This window comes from Mustela lutreola, chromosome 4 (genome assembly GCF_030435805.1).
Source record: "Mustela lutreola isolate mMusLut2 chromosome 4, mMusLut2.pri, whole genome shotgun sequence".
Lineage (NCBI taxonomy): Eukaryota > Metazoa > Chordata > Mammalia > Carnivora > Mustelidae > Mustela > Mustela lutreola.
In genome coordinates, this window is record NC_081293.1 from 17627839 (window position 1) to 17653731 (window position 25893).

A 25893-nucleotide genomic window follows, 5' to 3' on the forward strand; every position below is an offset into this window, starting at 1 on the left:
CTAGGCACAAGTAGAATTACAGAAGTCGTCTGCTCCCATTCTAATTCTTCCTAAGGCAGGGAACTTGAGCTTTTGGGGGTTGTAACAGTTAACATTAAGGGAAGGACACTTGGAGATTTAGCAGTGAATGAAACAGGACTCTGTTCTAGTGATAGGTGGGGGGTAGACAGACAAGCAAAATACACATTGTGAAGAGAGCAGGTAAGATGGTCTGATGGACGTGACCTTTGACAGTTGAAGGGACAAGTTGTTTACCTCTGAGAGTAGCCAGCTGTGTCTTAAACAGAGGAAACAGCCAGAACAACAGGCTGGAATGTGCCTGGCATGTTTGAGGAACAGTAAGGAAGCCAGTGTGGTTTAGTTGGAATGAGGGAGGGAGAGAGCAGGAGAGGTCAAGGAGGTAATAGGAGCTAGACCACCAAGGGACCCCGTAGGTTAATTCTTGTCTTCCCTTTGTTGCAGATACTCAAGAATAGGCATCTCTTAAGCTTTTCTGGGCTCATGGTCTAGAAAGACCATCCATGAACATTCTCCTTACCTCCAGTTAGAGGTCAGAGAGGAACACTGTCGAAGACAGCACAACACAGATGGTAAAGGAGGAAACAGTGAGTCGTGTGCTTGGTTGGAGTTTGGGCTCAGCTGGTATTTGTTTGTTATTCACAGCTGTGGGAGAAGAGGGCCTGGTCCTCTCAGTATTGCCTTTAGTAGCCACCGATCTAGGTTGCAGATTAGAATCACCTAGGGATTTTTAAAAGTAAAAATCCCAATTCCCAGGCCATAGCCCAGATCATTTCAGTCAGAATCCCTAGGGTGACACTCAGTCATTATTAGGATCTCTTTAAACCCCTCAGGTAATTCTAGTTTACAGCCCAGTTTGAGAGCCCCTAGCTTGCTTGATAAATGGTCCTTGATTGTGATTCTTATCATGGTCCGTGAGGAAACACACACCACAGTGTACATGTTTGCAGTAGTTTATTTTAAAGACTTTACAAGTGGAAGCAATGTGTTGTCTGAGGGTAAGGTATAACAGGAACTGGAGTCCAGTGGAGAAAAGATCAGTCAGGTTCTTCCCAGAAGATAAGCCTGTTGTGGAGGGTCCATGCATGCCCATAGGTCTTTGTTCCTAGTTCAGGAACAAAGTGCCCGGTTCATTTACTTGAAAAGTGCACTTGACATGAGTTTAAACTCCTTCCCCCATAGCTTCCAGTTCAGCAGCAAACTGTAAGGAAAAGATTTAGTCATCAGTTACTACTGTAGATAACATTTTGTGAATTTTGGACATGTTCTAGGCCCCATTTTTTTAATTCTCCCAAGTCAGAAACTAGGGAGTTTAGGAAATGTTCAGTATGATCAAACTTTCCTTCTGTAGACAGACATTAGCGTACACAGAAGCACATAGAAGAAATGAGTCCCAAAAGTGTGACTGATATTAGTGATATTTCAAATTTCAGTGGTTTTGAGGAATAGTTTAAATTATGAATTTTAAACAGCTTTTTATTTTTGAAATTATTTATTTGCGAGAGAGACGGCGAGAGAGGAAACACAAGCGGGGGGGAAGAAGGAGCAGGCTTTCCGCTGAGCAGTGAGCCCGATGTCGGGCTCAATACCAAAAGCCCAGAATCACAACCTGAGCCGAAGGCAGCCACTTAATGACTGAGCCACCCAGGCACCCCTAAACAGGTTCTTAAAACTTAATGATCTCTTAATTTGAACATTGGAAGGCCTAAGTCCTGGGACTGTCAGCAAGATGGGTTTACTGTAAAACAAGAAGGAAGAAGTCACTTGGGCTCTTGAACTGGTGGTCATTTACAAAGCTTAGAGGTTGTAAAGAAGGGACAGAATAACAATTGGACCCTGAAGAAAGGCATGTTGATACAAGACCAAAACCCCGGGGCGCCTGGGTGGCTCAGTGGATTAAGCCGCTGCCCTCGGCTCAGGTCATGATCTCAGTGTCCTGCGATCGAGCCCGGCATAGGGCCCTCTGCTCGGCAGGGAGCCTGCTTCCCCCTCTGTCTCTGCCTGCCTCTCTGCCTATTTGTGATATCTCTCTCTGTCAAATAAAATAAATAAAATCTTAAAAATAAATAAATAAATAAATAAAGACCAAAACCCCAAGTGTCAGCAATATTTAAGAGGGGAAAGACAAAATGTATTTAGTTCAGGGCTAAGCTGTTACATTATAATTCAATATTTTTTAGAAAGCGGTCAACTATGGTTTTTGTTAATTTAATAGGCAAAAATAACAGACAAGAGGAAAGACAGAAAATGAACATAGGATTAGTTTTTAATCCATATTCTACAAGGCAGGCTACCTCTAAGCCCGCTCCAGCTCTAAGTACCTTAATCTATTCCTGGATGTTCTCATACAGGCTGTTGATTTGGTTTCGAAAGTACTTGGAAAGCTCTGCCCGCTTTGCTTTCAGTGTTGGTGTTAAGAGTCCATTTTCAATGGAAAATGGCTCTGGATGTAGAAAGACAGTTTTGACCTAGAAGAGAAGACACACACACACACACACACACACACACACACACACACACATTTATTAGTGATTCAGACTTTTCTGCAGAGCCTCTTGCGTGCTATGTAAAGAACTTGAGAAAAGAGGGGTTGATGCAGTGGGAGGGTAAAGACAACAGTAACACAGGCCCATTCCCACAAACTGATAATTTGGGAAAGAACTGAGAAGGGGAAATGGATAATAAACAGCAAATAAGGATTGTACAAGGAACTATAAAAGGTCACTGCCATTCGTTCTTAGTGGGCTAATGGTACAAAACTTCAAATCCATCCCTTGGAAGTTACATTGAAACCTCTATAAATCTAAACATTAGAACTTTCTACTATGACATAAGAGACCAGGATTATATCAGCAGTACATACCTGTTCAAAGGATTTAAGGCCACCATCTCTCCCAATTTTCTGCAAGTCTTCTAAAATGGCTTCCTTTACAACCTAAGAATATAAAACACAGCTTAAAGCATGGCTGGTTTGAAAAAGAGACCAAATGAAAGGCTAAATGTGAACCAACTCAAAATACCTACAAAAGCTCATCAGGATAGAAGGATATATATAGGTTTATGTATGTACAAGCACATTTCATGCTTACTGTTGCTCAAGAAGCTAATGAGAAGGAAAGGCAAATCTAAATGTTACCAGGGATTTCCTCTGGATGGTATTTTTTGATTCTCTATTCTCCAATTTTCCCCCCATAATGAACATACTATAAAAAGAATAGAAGGGGGGTTTTGTTTGTTTGTTTTTAACTTCTTATCCCATCCTATCCTCCAATCTAATAAAACCCATCAATCTGTTTCAGCTACGTCCACCTATCCCAAGCACAGGAAGAGTCTCTTCTTCCAAAAAGGAAGGCATCATTGGTGCCTGAGTTGGAGCGGCCTGTGCTCTGCCACCATGGGCCCCAGGGGATGCATCGAGCTTTCCTAAGGGAGACTTACTTGGTTTTGGCACAGTTCTTCAAGGGAGCCTTTAACCCCAAGTTTGGCCACAAATGAGGGCAGCACTTCTGGGTCAGGAATCACCACTCCCACTAAGGACGACTGTAGAAAGGAAACAAGGCCACGTGAGAGGTAGGATAGGGGTTCCCGCACTGGATGAAGACAGGATTCCAGCTTGATAATAGGTACTTCCCCAAGATCTCATTTCAACATACTATACTACACCCTCCTCTCACCGTGTATTTCAAACCCTCATGGAATTCTGATCCCATTTTCCTACTCAGTATCTTTTTACAAAAATGTTTTATTCAGGGGTGCCTGGGTGGCTCAGTGGGTTAAAGGCTCTGCCTTCAGCTCAGGTCATGGTCCCAGGGTCCTGGGATCGAGCCCTACATCGGGCTCTCTGCTCAGCAGGGAGCCTGCTTCCTCCTCGCTCTGCCTGCCTTTCTGCCTACCTGTGATCTCTGTCTGTCAAAGAAATAAATGAAATCTTTAAAAGAAAAGTTTTATTCAAATTTGATTATGCAAAAAAAAAAAAATTGTATTCAACATCAAGCCTAAAGCATCTATGGCCTGTCTTTTGCCAATCCCCACCCACTCCCCAAAAGTTAAGGTTAAGCACAGTATGTATAAAATAGTTCCTTGTACCGCAGGAACTCCCACTGTAGTGGGAACTAAGTGTGACATGGGGCCCTTTGTTACTGAATGACTACTCTTTAGAGTAACCATTAGAACAATTCTATTGATTTGTTCACAGACTCCCTCACACTTAAATGATTTTTTTTTTTACATATATATTGCCTTGAGGGTTGGAGTATGACTTCACTTATTTGGTATTACAAGAACAAATATTCTCATCTGAAACCCAACTATCCAGATTTCCTGTAGCTATTGGAGCCAGTACGGCCCGTATCTGAAAATGGCTATCGTTAAAACAGCGTATTACCCGTAAGCTATCCCCATGCACAAAAATTTGCAACACTGGTCTACTCCTGATGTAGATATTTTCTATCTTCTCAGGAGCAATGTATTCTCCTTGGGCCAGCTTGAAGATGTTCTTTTTACGGTCAATGATCTTCAGAGTTCCATTCTATAGGAAAGAGAACAGCATCAGTGTTTGAGCCCTCTGGGGGATGTCAGTGGATAGAGCGGCAAAGTCACAGGTATTTTCTTTCTGTAAACGTGATCTCTCTAGAGACTTTTGAGCAAACTTTTCATTTTTCTTTGTTGGCTTTGGGGAAAGGGAAGGGAGAGGCTTCCAGCAAGAACTTGTCTATACTGTTTTGTCCTCTGTGGAGAGCTTCAGAAAGCATCTCCAGGACCTGCTGAAGCTGTGTAAGTGGTTGTCTCATCTAATGAAGAAACTTCGCAGCTCTGAATTTCCAATAACTTAATTTCCAATTATTCCATTTCCAGAACTCTCGGGAATAGGGAAAGAGTTCTATTTACTAAGATTTCTGGATTAGTTGGATCTCCCGGTCCTTGACTCCCTTTCGTGTATGGCTCCTGTTAGACCCTGAGCAGGCTGAAAGAGCTTCACTGTCCTAATGCTAACGAAGCATGTCAATGACTGTGCTCGGTAGGGCTGAAGGAGGGCCGGGGAAGGCTCTGACCAGCCACCAGAGGTCATTTGCAGCTTCATTTTTCTGAGCCAATTGGTCTGAGGAGCTTAGGTTCTTAGGAATTTGTACTGTAGAATTGGGACAAGTAGCAAATACAATCCACGTGATCACACCCTAAGTAGGACAACAGACTGAACCAACCATTGAACCATAAAGAAGGCTGACTTCAGGAATTAGCTTTCAGTTCAGCCTAATGGACATTATCTGGAAATGGCTGATAAGGCACGGGGCTCTGTCACTCTAGTGTTGGGGCGTACTTGAAATTACATTCTTGGTCCATGGAATAGCTGGGACTAGAACACGGATCCCCCACCCAGGTTCTTCAGTGGTATTGTTCTCCGCTTTATAGTCTGAGGATGCCACAAGTCAGGCAGGACACAGACCTAATCCTTCCAGCTGCCTCCGCTGACGAATCTACTCGCATCTCTGCATATTATAAACAGATAGTTTTCTTCATTCCCCGACAACAGAGGCTTCCAGAAATTCTGAAGAAGCACCCACCGGTAGCCAACGGCCAATGTCTCCTGTGTGAAGCCAGCCGTCCTCATCCAGGGCTTCCTTGGTTTTCTCAGGATCCTTCAGGTATCCTTTGAACACATTGCTGCCCTTGATGCAGATCTGCCCAGAAGACAGCACAGGGTGGAACCAGTGGCAAAAGTTGGGACTCCCAGCAGAGGCACTGACCAAACACCTGCTCCCACCTTAAGCCATTGGATGATTCCCACTACAGTGGGAACACCACCCGATTTTAGTCCTTGTTGTAGGCGCTAGCAAAGTGAGGCGTACAGATGTTCAGTTCCTTGTTAAAGATCTCGAGTCAAACCCACATCTGCTCACAGTTGTGTGCTCTTTCTGACATAAAGGTCTCTACTCTGATTGTCTGGGCGTGACTGCAGAGCACAACCTACGCACCTCTCCTTCGTTGTTCACTGAAAAGTAGTTCATGTCAGGTACATCTTGCAGCTTCACGTGATTGCAAGGCAGGGGGACTCCAACATGCCCTAGAACACACCACATTAATTCAGCTGGGAAGCCATGAACCGGTGATAGTTCTGGGCACATTTCTGAGATATTTATGGATTGACTCTAAAAGAGAAAGGCTGAAAAGTTACCTGGTGCCTGATATCAAAGAGATTACATAGGCAGTAATCTCTTCGATATCAGCCACAGCAACTTCTTTCAAGATATGTCTCCAAAGGCAAAGGAAACAAAAGCGAAAACAAACTTTTGGGACTTCATCAAAATCAAAAGCTTCTGCACAGTAAAGGAAACAGTCAAGAAAACAAAGAGGCAACCCACGGAATGGGAGAAGATATTTGCAAATGATAGTACAGACAAAAGGTTGATATCCAGGATCTATAATGAACTCCTCAAACTCAACACACACGAAACAGGCAAACATATCAAAAAATGGGCAGAAGATATGAACAGACACTTCTCCAATCAAGACATACAAATGGCTATCAGACACATAAAAAAATTTTCATCATCACTAGCCCTCAGGGAGATTCAAATTAAAACCACATTGAGATAACACCTTACACCAGTTTGAATGGCAAAAATTAACAAAACAGGAAACAACATGTGTTGGAGAGGATGTGGAGAAAGGGGAACCCTCTTATACTCTTGGTGGGAATGCAAGTTGGTGCAGCCTCTTTGGAGAACAATGTGGAGATTCCTCAAGAAATTAAAAATAGAACTTCCCTATGACCCTGCAATTGCACTCCTGGGTATTTACCCCAAAGATACAGATGTTGTGAAAAGAAGGACCATCTGTACCCCAAGTGTTCATAGCAGCAATGGCCACGGTCGCCAAACTATGGAAAGAACCAAGATGCCCTTCAACGGATGAATGGATAATGAGGATGTGGTCCATATACACTATGGAGTATTATGCCTCCATCAGAAAGGACGAATACCCAACTTTTGTAGCAACATGGATGGGACTGGAAGAGATTATGCTGTGAAATAAGTCAAGCAGAGAGAGTCAATTATTATATGGTCTCACTTATTTGTGGAGCATAACAAATAGCATGGAGGACAAGGGGTGTTAGAGAGGAGAAGGGAGTTGGGGGAAATTGGAAGGGGAGGTGAACCATGAAAGACTATGGACTCCGAAAAACAATCTGAGGGGTTTGAAGTGGCGGGGGGTGGGGAGGTTGGGGTATTGGGTGATGGATATTATGGAGGGCACGGATTGCATGGAGCACTGGGTGTGGTGAAAAAATAATGAATATTGTTTTTCTGAAAATTAATTAATTTATTAAAAAAAAAAAGTTACCTGGTGCCCATGCTGGATAGCCAAGATAGAAACCTCTGGACTGAAACTTGAGTTTGCCGAGTGCCACATTTGGCCAGAGCACAGGTTCTCTAACCTAAGCCCTAGTTCAGGTGGAACCTTTCTCCCAACCACCGCATCTCCCACCCAGTAGGCGGAGAACCTACCTGAAGTCCAGTCACCTGGTGATGTAAATGTACAGCCAGCTGTGCATTCTGTTTGACCATATGCTTCGAACACCTGGGAAACAAAAGAAGGGTCTGAGACTTACTTAAGACAAAGCATGAAATGGCAATGCCCTACAGCAAGACAGGAGGAAAGCAAGTTCTCTCAGGATTGGAAGATGCTTGGTGTCCTAATACCCTCAGGTATTAATACCTAATACCACGCCTCAGCTCCGAAATTGTTAGTGGGGATGCACCCAAAAACCAAAAGGCTCCAGAAATAGACCAAGATATTAATACTTCTACTGTATTTCAGGAGAGGTAGCATTTCAAGTTGACAGGAAAATGTGAGTTATGAAGTGAAGTGACACCCGGGGACAATGGTTCTTGAACCTGAGCAGTGGAGCCCTTCTGAAGGAATTGAAAACAGACAGCAGTGTTTCAGTTTTTTGGGGTTTTGTTTATTGGTGTGTTATGTTGTTGCTTTTTGAAAGAAATAGCTCCAGCTGTGATACAGAACAGTGACTGGCAAGCTTTTACTCTACAGGACCAGGGAGTAAATATTTTCAGTGCTGTGAGCCTCTGGGCTCTGTCTGGACTACTTTGCCAATGGAGAACAAAAGCAGCTGTAGACATCATGTAAATGAAAGGGCAAGGCTCCATTCCACCAAAATTTCGCTTCTGAAAAGAGGCAACGGGTCAGATTTGGCCTGTGCTGCAGTTTGCCAAACCCTGGTATAGAGGATAACCTTGACCAGAGAGAGGCTGGTGGGGCAAACCAGGGCCCCAGTTACTGCAGTGTGGGTGGGGTCATGCTAGGCAGACTCTGTAGTGATGGAGAAGGGGTATTTCTGATGGCAACCGGACCTACCGATCCATGGGTTTTAGGGGCCGAGGGAAATGAAAGTATTAAAAACGGCCAAGAGGATGGTAATTTGAAAGCATAGAAGAGCTCTGGCCTTGGCATCAATTCAGAATCTTTTTTGATGGGGGTCCTACCCAAGGGGATATGGTGTGGACAAGGACCTGTTTTTCTTATGCTGTGCATGTTGGTCGAATGGATGAACTAGTTAGCTATTTGGGGGGAAAAAGAGAATGTCCACGCCCAAGCACTTGTACGCAATTCGAGATGAAATAGAGAATTAGAAAAGAGTAAAACCATTTGAGTATCCGAAAATATGAAGGACAGCAGTCTTGTGGAATACTGGAGTCAGAGAGTCCTGTCTAAGCAATTCAAAACCACAAGTAAAAAAGTTCAATCAGTTTGATGACATAAACATTTGAAACTGGTATATAGCAATTTTGCTGTAAGAAAGTAATAGAGTAACTCATGGAAGAAATACAAGTGCCAATAAGTGATAAAAAGGTGTTCGGTGTTAATAAAAGAAACAAAAATGCACTGAGATTTTTCATGCATCTAGTTGGTTCAGATTTAAATAACTGAGAAAGCCTGACATTGGCAAGAATGTAGGGAAATAAGGTCTCATGCATTATTTGCAGGAATGTATAAAACAAGACCTTTCTGGAGCGAAGTGTGATAATCTACATTAACATACAAAGCAAACCCATATATTGTGACTATTTTGGAAGACAGTATCCTTATCATCTCACTGATTATAATAGTGAAAAAAATAGTGGCTTAAGTGTCCATCAGTAGGAGATGAGTCACTCAGGTATATCCAATAAACTACCTCAAAACAACTAAAATGATGTAGATCTTTATTTGACCCGGACCAATGTGGATGGGACATAGTTTAATAAGTATTTTAGAACTGATGCCAGTTTATATAAAAGTTTCTATACAGAGATGCATAAAGAGGAGGATTATTTTTGCTGATTTTGAGATTTTTGGGGGGTAACTTTCTCCATGGTATTTTTCAGTCACGTTTTCATTTTTTAAAGAGTGAGCTCTATTTGTGCAAAAGGGAAATAAGCTATCTTCAAAGGAGGTGCTTGTCTTACCGGACATCCCAGTGCCGCCCGGAGGAACGTCAAGACTGGAGAAGAGATGGGGGCAGCTCCAGTGACCATGAAATTAACCCTCCCGCCCAGGTTGGCCTGTTGAGTAGAAAAAAAAAAAAAAAAAAAAAAGGCTCTGAAACCTATTCCTTGGCTTCAATTTCCTCCATTGCTAAATGGGTAGAGCATCGACCCAGTATCAGAATTAAACTAGGTAATTTACAAAGCACTTAGAACAGGGCGGGCCTTGAGGAAGAGCACTTAACATGTTGGCTGCCCTTACCCCTATCACCCATAGCTGAGACTCAACCTGCAGTTTCTAAATATTTCCTCAGATAATTTATATTCTTAGGCCCTTTGCATTACATATAATGTCAAAAGATCACCTAAGAGAAAAAGAGTATATGTTAGAACTTAACAATTTTTTTTTTTTTTTTTTTTTTTTTTTTTTTTTTTTTTTGCTTTTTGACCAATTTCCTTTAATGACAAAGTTGTCCAAGTATGATAAGCTAGCAGAAAGCCCAGATATTTGCCTGGCTCTGTCCAAGACCCCGCCAACCTACCTGGATCTTTGCAAAGATGATCTTGTCCCATAAACTGTCACGCCTGATGATCCCCTTTTTCACTTCACTGAATTTAGAGGAAATAGCCAAGTTCAATAAGAACTTCTTCAAGGGTGTCTTGGCTTCATTTTGTACCTGCAAGATGATAGCTCCTCTTAGTTCAAAACCTATTGGAGATGCTCACCAAAGCCATTCATCAGTGAGCAAGAGATAGTGCCTTCTTGCTTCATAATGAAGTGACTTTCATTCATGAACTGGGTTGCTAAATAATGATAATTCCAGGGAATTATGGCCACACTAAGACATAAGTAAACTGAGTATATATGTACAGAGTTCTAGCTCCTGCAGATTTCTTGTCCTTGGCAAACAATCTTGACAACTTTGAGCATGTCCTCAGAATGTTCTCAATATCTGCCTACGAAAATCATTTGGATAGATGAGAAACAGCTCAATGGGCAATACCTTTTGGGCTTTCAATAGATCAAAGAAAGACCTAGGAATCTGATTTTTTTTTTTTAAACAAGCATGACATCCCCCCACATCCCCATACCTCTGAAGCTTATATACATTAAATTTGAAGAAACACCAGTTTTCTATCTGATTAAAGGTCCTCTAGCCACACTATATGAAACCCAACGGACTTTTCTATTTATTTCTTCACTTTGGGCTTAGTTCTGACACTATTTTACAAGCTCACATTATTTCTCTAGACTCCCTTGCCTCACTGACTCTAATCTATCAAACATACACCTGCCAAGGGAGAGCTTCAAGTACAACTCGAAATCCCCCTTACTTCCAAAATTAAATCCTGAACCCTATATTCTGGCCTTCAGGACTCCATCCTACTGGAAGTCAGATTCAAGGAAACCAAGGTTCTTTTCCTGCACAAAATTGGAAGAGAACTCTCCAGCCATCTTCCTTATCGATACTTCCATTTCTGAGCCTGTAGCCAATAGAGCTGTTCAACTGCCAACAGTGCTCTAGGCATCTATGCATGCCTATACCATCGTTTTACTAATGTCTCATCAGCTCTAAGATCTACACTCAAATGTGCCAGAATCCTGTCATCCCTGATACCTCTTTCAACCTTAAGAGATATATCTTCATTATTCACAAGATAATCTCCTCCTAATAAGTCACTGACAAAAGCTGGAATTTGGAGACTCACACTAATAAAGTCCTCCATTTTTAAAATAAGTAACAAAAGTAAACTCTGTGTTAAGTATCACCATATCATTAAAAAACTATTGGAAGTAAAAACGTGCAGGGGTGGGGGGTGGCATGGGTGGCACAGTCGGTTAAGTGTTTGATTTCAGCTCAGGTCATGATCCTGGGGTCCTGGGATTGAGACTCGCATCAGGCTCCCTGCTCAGTGGGGAGTCTGCTTCTCCCTCTGCCTCTGCTCCTCTCCCTGCTTGTGCTCGCTTTCTCAAATAAATAAATCAAATCTTAAAAAAGAAATTAAGTGATCTTTATTTATAAAGAAAAAAAAAGTAGAAGTGTCTGAGGCACCAGAGTGGTTAGGTCAGTTAAGTATCTGACTCTTGGTTTTGGCTCAGGTCATGACTTCAGGGTCATGAGATCAAGCGCTGCATTGGGCTCCACACTTGGCCTGGAGTCTGCTTAAGATTCTCTCCTCCTCTGCTCCTGCTAATGTGCTCTCTCTCTCACAAATAAATAAATAAATCTTTTTTTTTTTTTTGAAGTAAAAATATCTAACAACATGAACATAAACCATAATAATCAGCAAATAATTCCATAGCATGCTGAGAGCCGTTAGGATTGTTAACAATTCTTCTAAAAACAGCACTTTTAATGTCCTGGGGTCATCTGTGTTCTAGAAGGCTGCCTGCCCCATCCCTGGAGCCCCAGGATAGTATCTAAGAATCACCAGTGTGAAGGGGAGAGCTAGAGTCTCTGCTTTGGAGTCCAAAGCCTGTGAAGAGTGCCATGTGGCCATTATTTGCTCGGGGCTCCCAGGCCTGTGCAATTATGAAGTGATCAAGCATCTGGTTCAGAGCCTGGAGTCTATTACTATCTTGCCTGGGCTCATAGCCCAGTTCCAAGGACTCCTTGGGAAGATTAAACAATCCAAGACTTGGGTGAGAGACATTAAAGATAACGGGGGGGGGGGGGGGTGGCACCTAGGTGGCTCAGTGGGTTAAAGCCTCTGCCTTCTGCTCAGGTCATGATCCCAGGGTCCTGGGATCGAGCCCCTCATGGGGCTCTCTGCGCGGCAGGGAGCCTGCTTCCCTTCCTCTCTCTCTGCCTGCCTCTCTGCCTACTTGTAGTCTCTGTCTGTCAAATAAATAAATAAAATCTTAAAAAAAGAAAAAAAGATAACCTGGGGACATGTTATATCACAAAGCAGGGAAGCTGTAAGAAACTACTGGGGTTAGGTCAACAGCTTGATGGGGCTCCCAGCTTCCACAGTGGGCCAATTTGGACATCAGGAAGAACGAAGTGCATTAAGTGTACAACTATGCAAATCACGAGTTCATAATATTATAAAGCAAAAAATCTGGGTCATTTCCGAAGACCACTGAGGCACCAGTTCATTATTCTGAAGACTGATAAGTAAAGGGAAAGAATATTTGATGTCGTTATGGAAAAATCTCAGCTAAGGAACACAAGGGAAGCAACTGAATTAATCGAATTAGAAAAATCACTACGTTGTAAACTCTTTAAAGAAAAACAGAGCAGGGATCAATGGCAAGGAACGACTTTGTGACAATAGGATTGTGGCCCAACCCCTCATTGGATAGACTCTGGTTAAGCTTTTTGTTTGTTTGTTTGTTTGTTTAACCTCTGAGGCTCAGTCTCCTCAGCTGTAATTTGGAAATGGTAAGTCTAGATGTGATTTCCTGTGATTTTATGAGGTTTGGATAATGGAATGCATTTGAAATGTTGACTGCGGGACCCGTGCCTCAGCAGGAAGCTCCGTAGCAACAGGTGTTAACAAATGAGAGTGACAACTCCTTAGTAAGTCAGCTTAAATTTGAGGGGCTCCCCAAGTCTCTGAATTGAGCTCTTTCTCCAGATCTGGTCTACGTTATCCTATCCAGATGAAGGGGTTTCATTTATTAGGGTGTTTCACAGTCGCCTATGTGGCCATAGGCGGGTGCTTGTAGGCAGGAGAAAGTGAACGTGGAAAAAAATGTCTTAGCAACACAGAGTCCCTGACAGCTCAGTCAGACCTCAGCCACAGACATGTCCTTCACCTCACGGCCAGCCCAGCAGAAGCGAGGTTAGTACCTTATCATAGATTCTGTTGAGTAGTCGAGGCACGACGGGAAACACTGTGGGCTTCAGAGTTTTCATGTCATCAGGCAGCAACCGGATATCTCCTTGGAAGAAACCAACTCTGGCACCACAGGAGTACACAACAGCCTAAAAGCAAAACCAGAGATCGGGGCTCAGAGCCAAAGGCCCCCTTTGGGTAGGGACTGTCTTAGACAGAATCGGGGAACCAAGGTGACAGCCATGGACACTGTCCACTGTATAGCCCCCTCCCCACACGTTTCAGATACCCAGAATTCTGCGAGCCTGCCCCCAGGACAGGTTGGAAACTCTTTGCTGCTGAGGTGGCAGCAGAGGTGAGACAGACCGTGAGACTGAGGGCCCACCCTGTTCCACCCAGAGCTCTGAGGGACAGTCTGAGACACTGTCCTTTGTCAGAGACTGTTCATTCACTCCATAGCACTAAGGAAAACACTGCCACTTAGGCCAGAACATGCTTATAGCTGCAAGACATTCTCAGTTTCAGAGACATTAAAACGTGAAAAAGTATCCTTATTAAAATTGATATTGTATTAATCAGATGTCAATACCTCAGCCCAAGGAGATGAACTGTTCATTTTGGCACTTCACCCATCAACAGATAAGCTGGCTGAAGAGGGATTTATGCAGGAAGCAGAGAGGGGATTTTCTGTCCAACCAAACGGGTTTTGGGAAGCCAGCACTGCTTTCAGTTCTCGAATCCACCCCAGAATTGCCTGAAAAGCCTGCAGTCCGCTCACAGAAAGGCAGCTCTCTGGCACACACACACGCTGAACATCTCACTGGATCAAATGCTCTTTCTCTGCCCTTCCAGGAGCTAACTTTCCTCTTGCTAACCTGAGATTTTTTTTTTTTTTTTTTAAGATTTATTTGACAGGGAGAGACAGCGAGAGGGGGAACACTAGTAGGGGGAATGTGAGAGGGAGAAGCAGACTCCTTGCTGAGCAGGGAGCCTGATGCAGGGCTCCATCCCAGGACTCTGGGATCATGACCTAAGCCGAAGGCAGGCGCTTAACAACAGAGCCACGCAGGCGCCCTGGTCTAACCCAAGATTAAAAAAAAAAAAAAATTCTAACCAACACAAAATGTAAAAGAGCAACTAATGTTTCCTCTCCCAGCTCAGAGTCAAGAGCAGATAGTCAGCTCCTGGCTTGGACTTCAGGACTCACAGGCACACTGTGTGAAGGCAGAAGCGACCATCAGCCCCACTGGACAGACCCAGACCCTGCTAGAAAGGCTTCGCAGCAAGTGAGGAGTAAGGCCGGGCTCAGGGCTCAGCTGCACCTGCTCCCTCCCTGTACGTTCCCATCAGAGAAAGGACTGGAAACGCTGTGTAGCTGCCTTTGGAAAAAACACAGAACTAGCAAGTCAGGACTGTCTTTTCACATATCTGCTGGGAATACAGGACACTCACCTGTACAACCCTCTCAAACATATGAGCCAAGGGGAGGTAGGATATGGTCACATCATCAGGGGTGGGCTTGAAAACATGCTATCGTTCAGAACAAGAAGGAGACATTAGGTTAATGCCAGCTTTCTCTTCCAAAGGAGATTTAAAACAAGCTATTATTAGTTATAGTTAATAATTTATAATACTGTATTGTATATCTGAAAATTGTTAACTAGATCTTAATAGTTCTCAAGAAAAAAAACTAACTGCGTGTGGTGATGGATGTTAGATTTATTGTGGGGACCATTTTGTAACATATATACGTATATACATACACACACACACATAAATCATTATGTTGTACATCTGGAATTAACACAATGTTATATCAATTATATCTCAATAAAATTTTTTTCTTTGATTTTAAAGAACACTCCTTCCTAGGACTGTCACACACAGTTGTACAGGTAGTACACTGTATAAGTCTGAGAGGTTGTCCCTTAATTTCACTGAGTGTAGAGATGTGCAGTCCTAAAAGACCAAGGCTTGAAAATGCACAGACCTCTGGACCAAAATGCACCATTATTTGTCCACATTCAGGCCTGTAACATGATTTTTGTTTGTTTCTGGTTTGTTTTGTTTGTCTCTGCCTCCTCTGCCATCAAGATTAAAATCTTAAGACAGATTTACATTTTAATGAGGATCTCTTTTTCAATGGACCACTGACCTCCATACACTTGAGGAAAGAAGAAACATTTGAAACAATATTTTGATGGGTCAACATGGCTCCTTTAGGGTCACCTATAGGAAACAGGACATGGAGAGAAAAAACCTTTAAATAACTAATAGGCAGCCTTTGGCTATGAAAGAAGTTGCATTCACTTGGTTCTGTTCCAGAGAGCCAAGAGCTTCTCCTGTCACTGTGTCCTCTTATGAACGGTATGGGACACCATCTATGAACAATTAATGCACCCAGAGACACCACCACTGACAATACTGTTAGCCTTCTACTACCACAGAGGGTACAGTCACAATTTCAGATTGTAACAGTCAAAAGCAAAAATCCAAGTAACCCCACCTTGTGCTGTTTTTATATTTAGGACTTCAGACCTAACTTTATTACTTAACACATTACAAACTGGCTCAGTGGACAGGAGAATATGACTATAGGTCATCATGGGCCATATCAAAAGCTATTAGGAGTTCTAATAGGATAAGTCACTGTAGGGGTGGGGGAAGACACATGCTGATCTGCGTGGAACTCTCTCTGGGTCACCTTGATTGAGCAAAACTATTCTGACGATGTCAAGTTGAGAGAGTGGCGGTTGGGGAAGAAAGTTGACTTTGTGATGCCATCTGAAAGGCTCCTGAAATCCATAGCATGGAAACCCTTCCCAGTGTGTTCAATGAAATGTATTTGCTTATACCTGTTTTTCCACTGGGGCATACATATTCAAAAGCTTCGGGGTATAAGACCCTAAGGATAGTCCTCATTATAGGGAATATTTACCAGCCCACCCATGCTCAGTGACTCAAGCCATGTTTTTGGCCAACCAGGGGCCTCTGGGATAGCTTCATGCACACTGACCTGTGGTCCCACTAGTGAAGCAGATGATACTCAGGTCTTCTGGTTTAGGCGGCTAGAGGGGGAAGCACAAGAGATTAACCTACCAAGAACTTTGGGAATTGAACTTTTGGGCAAGACTCAAATTTGAACAGAAGAAAACTTACCACAGGTTTTCTGAAGTTCTCTTTGCCTAGATTCTACATGAACAGAAAGCCAAGAAAGGAAGTCTAGTTAGTTAAGATGGGACTAATGACAAATACAACCCTCTCTTTCTCTTTTCCATGCAAACACGCCCCTTTTCTGTGAGAGTAGAACCAAAATTGTAACCCAAATCAGGCCCAGAAGCCAACATTCAGGCACAGTGAAAGGCCCAGGGATAGAGCATAGCGTTTCTCTAGGACTCCAGCCTCCAGAGGGCAGATTCCAGATGTCCAAATTTCCCATTCTACTCTTGAGGTCCAGTCATCTAGGACCATTACTAAACCTTTTTGAGTAACAGGAATCCTTGACATTCAGGGCTTACTACATCGCAGGCACTGTTCCGAACACTTTCTATAGATTAACTCAGGCAACTCTTTACAATCGCTCTGTGAGGTGGGAACTATGTCAGCCTCATCTTACAGAGGGGAGAAGGGAGATGCGAAGAATCTTACTAAGATCACCCAACTCATGGATGTGGCGCTGGAATGTGAATCCTGCCATTGGACTCCAGGACCCCTATATTTAGCTACCACTGAACTCCGTATTGATAAGTCCTCTACTTAGAAGTCTGTGCCTACTAGCCACAGACCATTCTCCTCTGACACAGTCCCTGAGTTGTTCAAGGGAAATTCTCCCCAAAGCCTCACAGCAGGAGTCTCATGGACTCCTCCCCTTCCACTGCTGGCTGACAGCAGCCTGTGCTCTCCTGTCGATATCCTCCTCATCGTGCCTGGTGGCAGAGCAGGCTTCGAGCTATTAGTTCAATTTAAGGCACATACCTCAGCATCAAACAGGGATAAGAGCTCAATTCCACTTTTCTCTGCTCTTTGCTTCATGTCATCCTCAAAGGGATCCATGAGAATGATCACTTTCAGACCCGGGGTGAGGCCCTTCTCCACATTCTCTATCAGCATCGATGCCTTTTGGGGCGTATCACAGATCACTGTAGTGATATCAGCTGAAAGCAGAAACAGAGCCGGAGGTCACCTTCCTGCTCTGCCCGGTACCTGATTGCTTTGCAAGGAGGAAGACGTTTCTGAAAATTTCAAAGCTAGTGGGTACCCGGATGAGATTACATCTGCAAATCAGATTTAGAGTGCATAAAACCTGAAGCATTCCATCAATAATAAATGAGCATAATGGAAACAGAAGCACATAATTTTCATGCAAGTTGCCCAGACAGTTTACAGTTTCTAGAGTCACAAAACTTCTGCTTAAGAATACAGACAACAAACATGGATCCCTCAGGTGTGGTTCTGTCAGTGTGTTTTATTTTGGGGAGGGGAGTAGGGAATAGAAGGGAAAAGAAGGGACAAATGGCATTTTAGCAGATAAACAGTTTATGATTCTACATGTTAGCATTACATGTTAGTTGCATACACAACGTGCAATTGTGTCTATAGTCCAAACGGGTCTAGTCACTTAACTACCTAGTTCTGGGACAGAAAGTTAGATCTTAGATATGTGAATGGGTTGTTAGTGAGCCACTGAACTTGTACTTACTTCTCAAATAATGATAATTTTTTCTACAAATGGATGTACCATTGGTACATGCTGACTAACTGTACTGACTTGGATTTACAACGATAGGAAATGAAATCAGTGGTTTCATAGTGATTTAGTCAATTAAGTGACTTAGTGACTCACTCTATGACCTTTTATCCAGAAGGGCCAACGTAAGTAGTCTTATCTCTAAACTCTATTGTTACACTCTGCCACCTGGAACATTTCCTTGAACCTTCTATGTAGAAGCCAACACCTGCTTGGGCTCTTTGTAATTTCCTTGTAAATTATATCCTCCGTATTACAGAACAGGAAAAGCTTCCCCAAATTCTGGCCATAGCATTCCAAGTTGGCTAACAAAAGCAGATATTGAGGAATTACTCAGCATTAAGATAGGATCAAGTTATAATTTAATAGCAAACTCTTACCCCTGTTGACAATGTATACGATGGCTTCTGCTCCCAAGGTATCATACAGAGGAACGGCTACCATGGAGTACGTGTAGCAAGCCAACTCAGAGATGATCCACTATATGGAAAAAAGCTGAAGTAAGAACTAGAGAACACTTTGAAGAGGAAGAGTATGAAAATAAATAAAAAATAAATTTAAAAAAAAGAAAAGGAAGAGTATTACTTCAGTCATTCAGCCAATCAATGCTTATTTGATGCCTTTGTGTTAAAATAAATCACCTGGGGGCCCTACAGACTTCCAATGCTAATGCTATAAAGTTAAAGAAGAGATAAGCTAGCACAGACAACTACAATACAAGAGGACCAAAATACAGAGGTAGAGTATGGTAAGCTCCATTGATAAAGGGTACAGAAATCACTGGTTTTAAGGGATATATATATATTTTTAGGTGGGAGGTAGGAGGGGGTAGCCCAGGGAGAGGTAATTCCAAGCAGACTTCCCACTGAGCGTGGAGTCTGACGTGGGACTTGATCTCAAGACCCTGAGATCATGGACTGAGCTGAAACCAAGAGTTGGATGCTCAGTTGACCAAGCCTCCCAGGTGCCCCAGTTTTAAGGAGCTTTAAGGAGGGAGAAATCACTTTAGGGTTGGGGTAAAGGCCATCTGGAACTGCTTTGGGGAAAGTGATGGAAATTGGGCAGGGTTTTGAAAAACTGGTAAGATTTAGTTATGGAGCTGGAATCAGGGCAGGCATTCAGGGAAGAAGGAAGTGGATGTGCAAAGATAAGATAGCACAATATCTCTGTGTGTACATCAAACAGCATGAAGAACAATACGAAATGAATTAGAAAGGTGGGTCAGAATCTGCTAATGGTGGGCTTTGAACACCAGTCTAGGTGCTATGTACTGAATTGTGTCCCCCCCCCAACCCTAAATTCATGTTGAAACCCTAACCCCCATTGGGACTGCGTTTGGAGATAGAGGCTTTAAAGAGGTAATTAAGGCTAAATAAGGTCATAAGGGTAGGGTCCTGAGCCCATATGACTGGTGTCCTTGTAAGAAGAGGAAAAGGTACTGGGGATGACAGAGGGAGGACCGTGTGAGGACTGACTTTGAAGGCGGCCACCTGCAAGCCAAGAACAGAGCCCTCAGTAGAAACCAAACCTGCTGACACCTTGATCTTGGACTTCCAGGCTCCAGAGCCATGAGAAAGGAAATTTCTATTGTCTAAGCTCCTCCTGTCTGCGGTATTTTGTTATGACAGCCCAAGCCATCGAATATACGTGGCTGGGCACTAAGTTCCTAAATAAAGACTCAAGGACATCTCTTCTTATTGAGGCTGATTGAGAGTGTCACCAAGGTGGATTATGTAGAATCACCTCAACATGCAGCCAGTGCCCTCCCAGGGTTTTGGTTAAGCAGCCGGCTCTAGGGAGCATAGGACATCCAACCATTCTGCAGCAGAAAAAGGCTTTCTCTGAGGATATTGGTCTAAGACTTAACTAAAGCTTAATTCCAATCATCTTAACATCTACCATCTGCTTTCAATCACTGAGGAAATATGGGTACAGTCTCTCTCGGTAGCACTGGGTACCTTATTTGACAAGTTCAAGTATAACATGCAAGTTCCAATTCTAATAAAATACCTCCCCCTTTCTACAATGTCCCCAAGCTCTTACTTGCCAGCCCCACATAGCTTCCTTATATTCTTCATACAACAAAGAGATGGACTTAAAGTGAATCATCATGAGCTACTAAATAAGAGAAATCCAGGTACTAACTTAGATCCCTAGGCATTCAACCAGGAATTAAGGGAGCACTGAACTGTAACTCTTTACTGGGGGGGGAACAAGTTTTATAGAATAAGAGAGCTTTAAAAAATTTTGGTAAATCATCAGCAAGTGTCAGAGTGCTGGTTTGGGGCCAGGTTTTAAGTCTTTAGTTTCTGAAGTTAACTTGAGCATGGTTACCTCTGGCCTATTTTGAGCAAAGATGCCAATAAATTGGTCTTGTGATGGCTTATGTCCTTTATGCAAGAGACAGGAACCCAGGTACTCTGCACGATCAGACACCTACAAGAGAGATGGGGAGCAGAGGGAGGGGACAAGACCCCAAAGAGAGAAAATTAGCTAGAATGCCACATTAACAAAAGAGTCTACCCCAAAACAATGGGCAAGACTTACCTGCTTGTAGGATAGCCATCTGTAGGGCTGGTTTGGTTTTCTATATCCCAAGCAAGGCCCATTGTCTAAAAACATGACATTTAAAGAAAATCAGCACCACCTGCAAATCCTTTGGATCATAGAAGGTAAAAGAGGATTAGGGAGAGATAAGACACAAAGGAGGAGAAATCCAGTAAGGACATGAGCTTCTGTGTCAAGGAAAGTCAAAGGCAGTAAGTACTCAAAGTTCTCAAAGGCAGAGACAGTCTTACAAACTACATCTGAAACATTTAGGAAATGTATTGAAACATTCAGCATGGTTTGGTTTGGTGTTGGAATATGTGACCTCTGTGGTAACAGGCATTTGGAGAAAATGTTCACATGATGTGAACAAGTAAAAGCCCATAAGTAAACACAAACAGCCCACCTCTATCAGACAGTCTTGGATTGAGCTTCCTTATCATAAAAGAAATGCTCACAAAAATATAGAAAAAAAAACAAAATATGAACTGTCAATGATTTCACCACCTATAACACTGATACTGATTTTCAAAGTTCCTTTGTATAGGTTTACAGGGTTATTTTCAATCCACAGATATGTTTTGGATCCTACTTCCATCCCCCATCTGATGTGAAAATTCCTGTTATTATTTCTTCTTTGCAGAGATTTCAGTGGACTTTTATGGCCAACTGAGGAAGGGCTCTGTGGCAGTGACTTTTTCTCATGGGGGGGGGTGTTTGGGTCATTTCCAAGTTTGACACCTGAAATAATGCTCTGATAAATATTTCCAAATTGCTAATGTCAAATTCAGAACATTTCGTAGAATAGAGTCTCTGAAATGAAACAACGTGGTTGGTGTGTGTGTGTTGGGGGAGATCTCGGGGGTTGTGGTGGACAAACAGCTCATGTTTTTGATCCCCTGAACCACATTGCTTAGCAGAGAAGTTGTAGGAAAGGATTTTTCTCCCACCAGTGACACACCAAGTTGTAGACCCCCAATAGTATCTTTTCCATATCCTTCTGGTTTGCTAGGTTTAAAAAGTTAGCACTTTAACAGCTCTTAAAGTGCGACCTTGTGCTTTGTTTCATTTACTCTCTCAAATCATCTGTTAATGTACTTTTCCCATTTCTATGAGAACGTCTCCTGAGATACCAAGGCTCATAGGAACTACAGGAACACATACACACCTGCACGCACACAGGTACACACTTGTCCGTACACACGTACATCTGCCTTCAATATCTTTACAATTGTGTTGTACACTTGACCGTAGAAGAATGAAACGTCTGAAGAGCTCAAGAACTCTGCTTACTAGAATAACCAGTCCTGTCAGCCATGCGAGCCATGGCACAGTGCTGTTGGGTGAGAAAGCCACGCTAACTAACCAAGACGTCCTGACATCTAAGCCAGAGGGAGAGAGAGTTACTGAGAGAAAAGTAGAAGGTGGGAAATTTTACCTAGAGGTTCTAGTCAGATTGCTGAGAGGCACTCAGTTCTTGCCAAAAGGAAGTGGTCAGAGACAGAGTGACTAAGAATTCAGAGACAAAGCAGTGACCCTGCAATCTAAGTGACAGAAGGAAAGGGAAAGAAACCTGGAAAGACAGAACCGTTCTGATGAAAGAGATATTTAAGGAACGAACAAGGAGCCTGTCCACAGGAAACATGAGGACTTTTTCTCTCCACTAGAAGAGCTGCACGACAGCTCAAGATGTAAGGGCTCATGCTATTGCTTTCCCAGAGGCAAGGCAAGTCCCAGTCCTGAGGTGTTCACAGCCACCACATCCCAGAGAATGTGCCTCAGACAGTCTACTGTCTTAATATTCCATATCCCATATTCCATGTTCTCTGTGCACATTACCTAACTATTGTTATCCCTAAAGTATGAAGCATCATGGAGGACTGGGGCAGTGTCTTCAAGCTCACCCAGTAAGAAATGGCAGCAAATGTGGGAAAACCATACGTCACTTCCCTAATGATGAAAATTCTAGCAGAGACCCATGGCCAAGGAGTACGTCAAATAATTGGCCCTTAGGGCACCAACTGAAGTCTCATTAAACTCTGGCCCCAATCAACTTCAGCCTATTTAGCTAAAGTCCCGACCAGGCAACAGCTTAGCCTTTGATTCACATATTCAACCCAGACATCCATCTGTTCTAATGGTAGGGTCATCTACAAAGACCCCACCAGTTAACTTCTTGGCCAAGTTGCCGCCCTCAGCTGGGCAGAGTTGAAACTGTGGCATGCAGAACCCCTGAGAAGCTTTGTTCAAGATTCAGATTCTTAGGTCTTCCTGTGTGGAAATCTGGTCCTCTGCAACAAGGTGGTGCTAGGGGAGCTGTATTTGAGCAGATTCTCAATATAGACCATCTACTGGATAGGAATTAGAAGTGTAGGTCAGGGCAGGGGCGACTGGGTGGCTCAGTTAGTTAAGCATCTGACTCTTGATTTTGGCTCAGGTCATGATCTCAGCATCTTGAGATCAAGCCCTACATCAGGCTCCACACTCAGCCTGAATTCTGGAGAGTCTCTGTCTCCCTCTCCCTCTGCCCCACCGCCTCTGTCACCCTCTCTGAAAGAGAGAAAAAAAGACAGACAGAAAGAAAGAGTGTATGTTAAAGCTGATGTATTCATCTCCACTTGGGACCAGACATCATGTTTCTATTTCTCATAACTGCTTAAAGGAGAAGCCATTTTAACTTTATCTGTTACGTTTTGATTCAGTATTGAAGAAGATATTCTAAATAAAGGATCTTATATGCCACATAACATGTGGATTGTTTCTAAATGGATTGTTTCTAGTTATAGTAACGACACAAGAAAGAAAACTCAATGAAGGAAATTTTGAAAAATAGAAAATTCCAAAGGCAAGTTTGTTATATTAGCCATATAGTGTCTTAGGTTGCCGAACAGGAAAGAAACTAATGGATGGTTTGGGTATTGCTTGTAATTTGTATGGAAGTCTAAATAAGCACTGATTTAGAGTCAGAAATACCAAGTATGGTCCCACTTGGAGCCTTCATATAGAAGTTTTCTTTACAATAAACCTTTCTTTGTCTGGAGGAACAAATACTTTTATAAAACACTTCAGAGCTGACTGAAAATAGAACAATCTAGTTAGATAGATTTCAATATCAACTACAACATTTTCTAGTTCTGTTGCCTTTGGAATGTTCCTGAACCTCTGAGTGTCTGTTTCCTCATTTTTTAAAAGTAGAGGCAATAACAGCTAATCCTTAAGGTTTAGGGGAGGCTAAGCAGCTGGGATGTGTGTAGTGCTTGATGCATTGGTACTTGACAGGAGTTGGCTGGTAAATATCGTCAGAGTGAAAAGCAGAAGGCAACAAGGGAGAAATCACACAAGCAAAAGCACCTGGGTGGCTGAGTTTGTTAAGCATCTGCCCTCAGCTCAGGTCATGATCCCAGGGTCCTAGGATGGAGTCCTACATCAGGTTCCTTGCTCTGCAGGGAGCCTGCTTCTCCCTCTCCCTCTGCCCCTCCCCCCTGGCTCATGCTCTCTCTCACTTACTCTCAAATAAGTAAATAAAATCTTTTTTAAAAAGTCACACAGGCAAACCTATGTTTGGACAGAATATATATGTGTGTATACACACACACACACACACACATACATACATAGATATAGATATATAAAGAAGGTACAGGGAGAAGTATAAGCTGGTTGATTTTGAAAGGAAACTAGCGCACCTCACGTTGTGTTCAGTAATACAGGTATAAGTATTGAGCCTTGATAAGTTCCAAATGAACTTTCCAAAGTCCACATAGTCACCTTTCTAAGGAAGTCCAAAACATCATTGCTTTCTGCGGTCCTAAAGAGTATGGGCATGGACCAGCATTAGTGTCAAGGACAAGGTAAGAAGTCAGGAGCCCTGAGTGCTAATTCTGGCTTGGATTCTACATCTATAAATGTAAGGAACTGCATTTATATTAAGCCCCGTTTCTGAACAAATATAAGGTACCAGTGAGTTAATCAAAACACCTTCCTCCACATTATTATCAGATCTTTACCAATGTGACAGGGAAGTCTTCCTTGTATTAAGGGACAGATCCAGAGGGGCAAAGTGATTTTGCACCAGGTCACACACCTGGAAATGGAAGAGCTGGGTTTCTATTGCAAGTCTGTTCTACACTGTTTCCGACACCCGTGCTGATACTCTGCTACATCCCCTACCTTTCATACATCAGCCTTCAGACTACCACTGGGGTTTAAGAAGTGAGACAGGAGAGAAGTGTAAGCTATGAGATCCCCACCTCCGTCTTCTTGCAGTCGAAGTTAGACTGCCAGGCTTACCAGACACAGCAAGTCCTCTTTGGAAAACTTCATACATTGTCTTGACATCTGAGTAGTAGTAAGATAGTGGTTCATTGCTCTTCTGGCTAGCGGCCTTCCGTGCCCCACCCTAGGATACAAGACCAAGTTGAGGCCAAGCCTGACTCTCTTCCACCCTTTCCAAACCCTTATATTGAATTGAAGAGATCATAAATCCTGAACATTGAGCTCTTTATTATTCAATTAATTTTTAAATCCCCAAATTGTAGTATCCTTACATTGTAGAAACCCAGTGACTGTCACAGTTATGTTTTTGGCAATCTCCCCCAACCCCTAGAGGCAAACATACATACACATGTGGAGAGAGGAGAGATAATAGTATGGTTTTACGTTGTAAAGATCATACCCAGTTTAAACATCTACCAAGCACATACTATGTGCCAACACAGTGCAACAAATACTATAGACACAAAGTGAGTTATGACCAAATCTTTGTCCATCAACATCTCATGAGTGAGAGACTTTGGAATGGAGGTGGGGTGAAAAGGACAAACACACAACTAAAATATTGTGATGTACATGCTGTAATGAAGGCGTACATTCTGGGAGCTGGTCATGCTACCCATTCTGTATTAAGTACAAAGGTGGCAAAGAAATAATACTTCATGGGGACTTAGAAGATAACTAAGCATTTACCAGAAAGTTATGGTTTGGTAGAGGGGAGGGAAAGAAGAACAATTCAGAATGAAGGAGCAACCTGAATAAAGACACAGAGACGAAAAGACACATTGCAGAGTCTGGTGGGTGGCCTCTGACAGTCCTGTAGAGAGCAGGGTATCAGAGGAAGAGGCAGTAGTTACAGATGTGCCTAGATAAATCAGCTGGAACTACAGGATCGGGCCCTGATGAGGATCCTGGGGAAGCAAGATGAGCTACAACATGGTCTAACCCTCGTGCAAGTTAGTCTAGAGAGAACTAGGCATCCGTGAAATAAATATTCAAAAATGTAACTTACTACTGAGATCCTTATCTAAAGAAGGACAGGGT

At 42.8% G+C, this 25893-nt stretch overlaps 1 protein-coding gene across 4 annotated transcripts in view; it reads right to left on the bottom strand.

The window, feature by feature from the left end:
• Positions 1-955: 955 nt before the first annotated feature.
• Positions 956-25893, bottom strand: part of ACSL5 (acyl-CoA synthetase long chain family member 5) — a 45853-nt gene continuing 20915 nt past the window's right edge. For all 4 annotated transcript variants that reach the window (XM_059173196.1, XM_059173195.1, XM_059173197.1 and 1 more), the window contains 20 exons: positions 24868-24976; positions 20578-20642; positions 20365-20466; positions 18411-18510; positions 17259-17437; positions 16443-16475; positions 16300-16351; positions 15439-15512; positions 14736-14813; positions 13298-13432; positions 10043-10177; positions 9483-9578; positions 7524-7596; positions 5991-6079; positions 5580-5696; positions 4403-4546; positions 3457-3558; positions 2882-2953; positions 2340-2486; positions 956-1219 (listed from right to left, as the gene is read on the bottom strand). In XM_059173196.1, the coding sequence (XP_059029179.1) occupies positions 2346-2486; positions 2882-2953; positions 3457-3558; positions 4403-4546; positions 5580-5696; positions 5991-6079; positions 7524-7596; positions 9483-9578; positions 10043-10177; positions 13298-13432; positions 14736-14813; positions 15439-15512; positions 16300-16351; positions 16443-16475; positions 17259-17437; positions 18411-18510; positions 20365-20466; positions 20578-20642; positions 24868-24976 (1896 nt within the window). In that variant the 3' untranslated portion in view covers positions 956-1219; positions 2340-2345. The remainder of the gene's footprint in view (positions 1220-2339; positions 2487-2881; positions 2954-3456; positions 3559-4402; positions 4547-5579; positions 5697-5990; positions 6080-7523; positions 7597-9482; positions 9579-10042; positions 10178-13297; positions 13433-14735; positions 14814-15438; positions 15513-16299; positions 16352-16442; positions 16476-17258; positions 17438-18410; positions 18511-20364; positions 20467-20577; positions 20643-24867; positions 24977-25893) is intronic.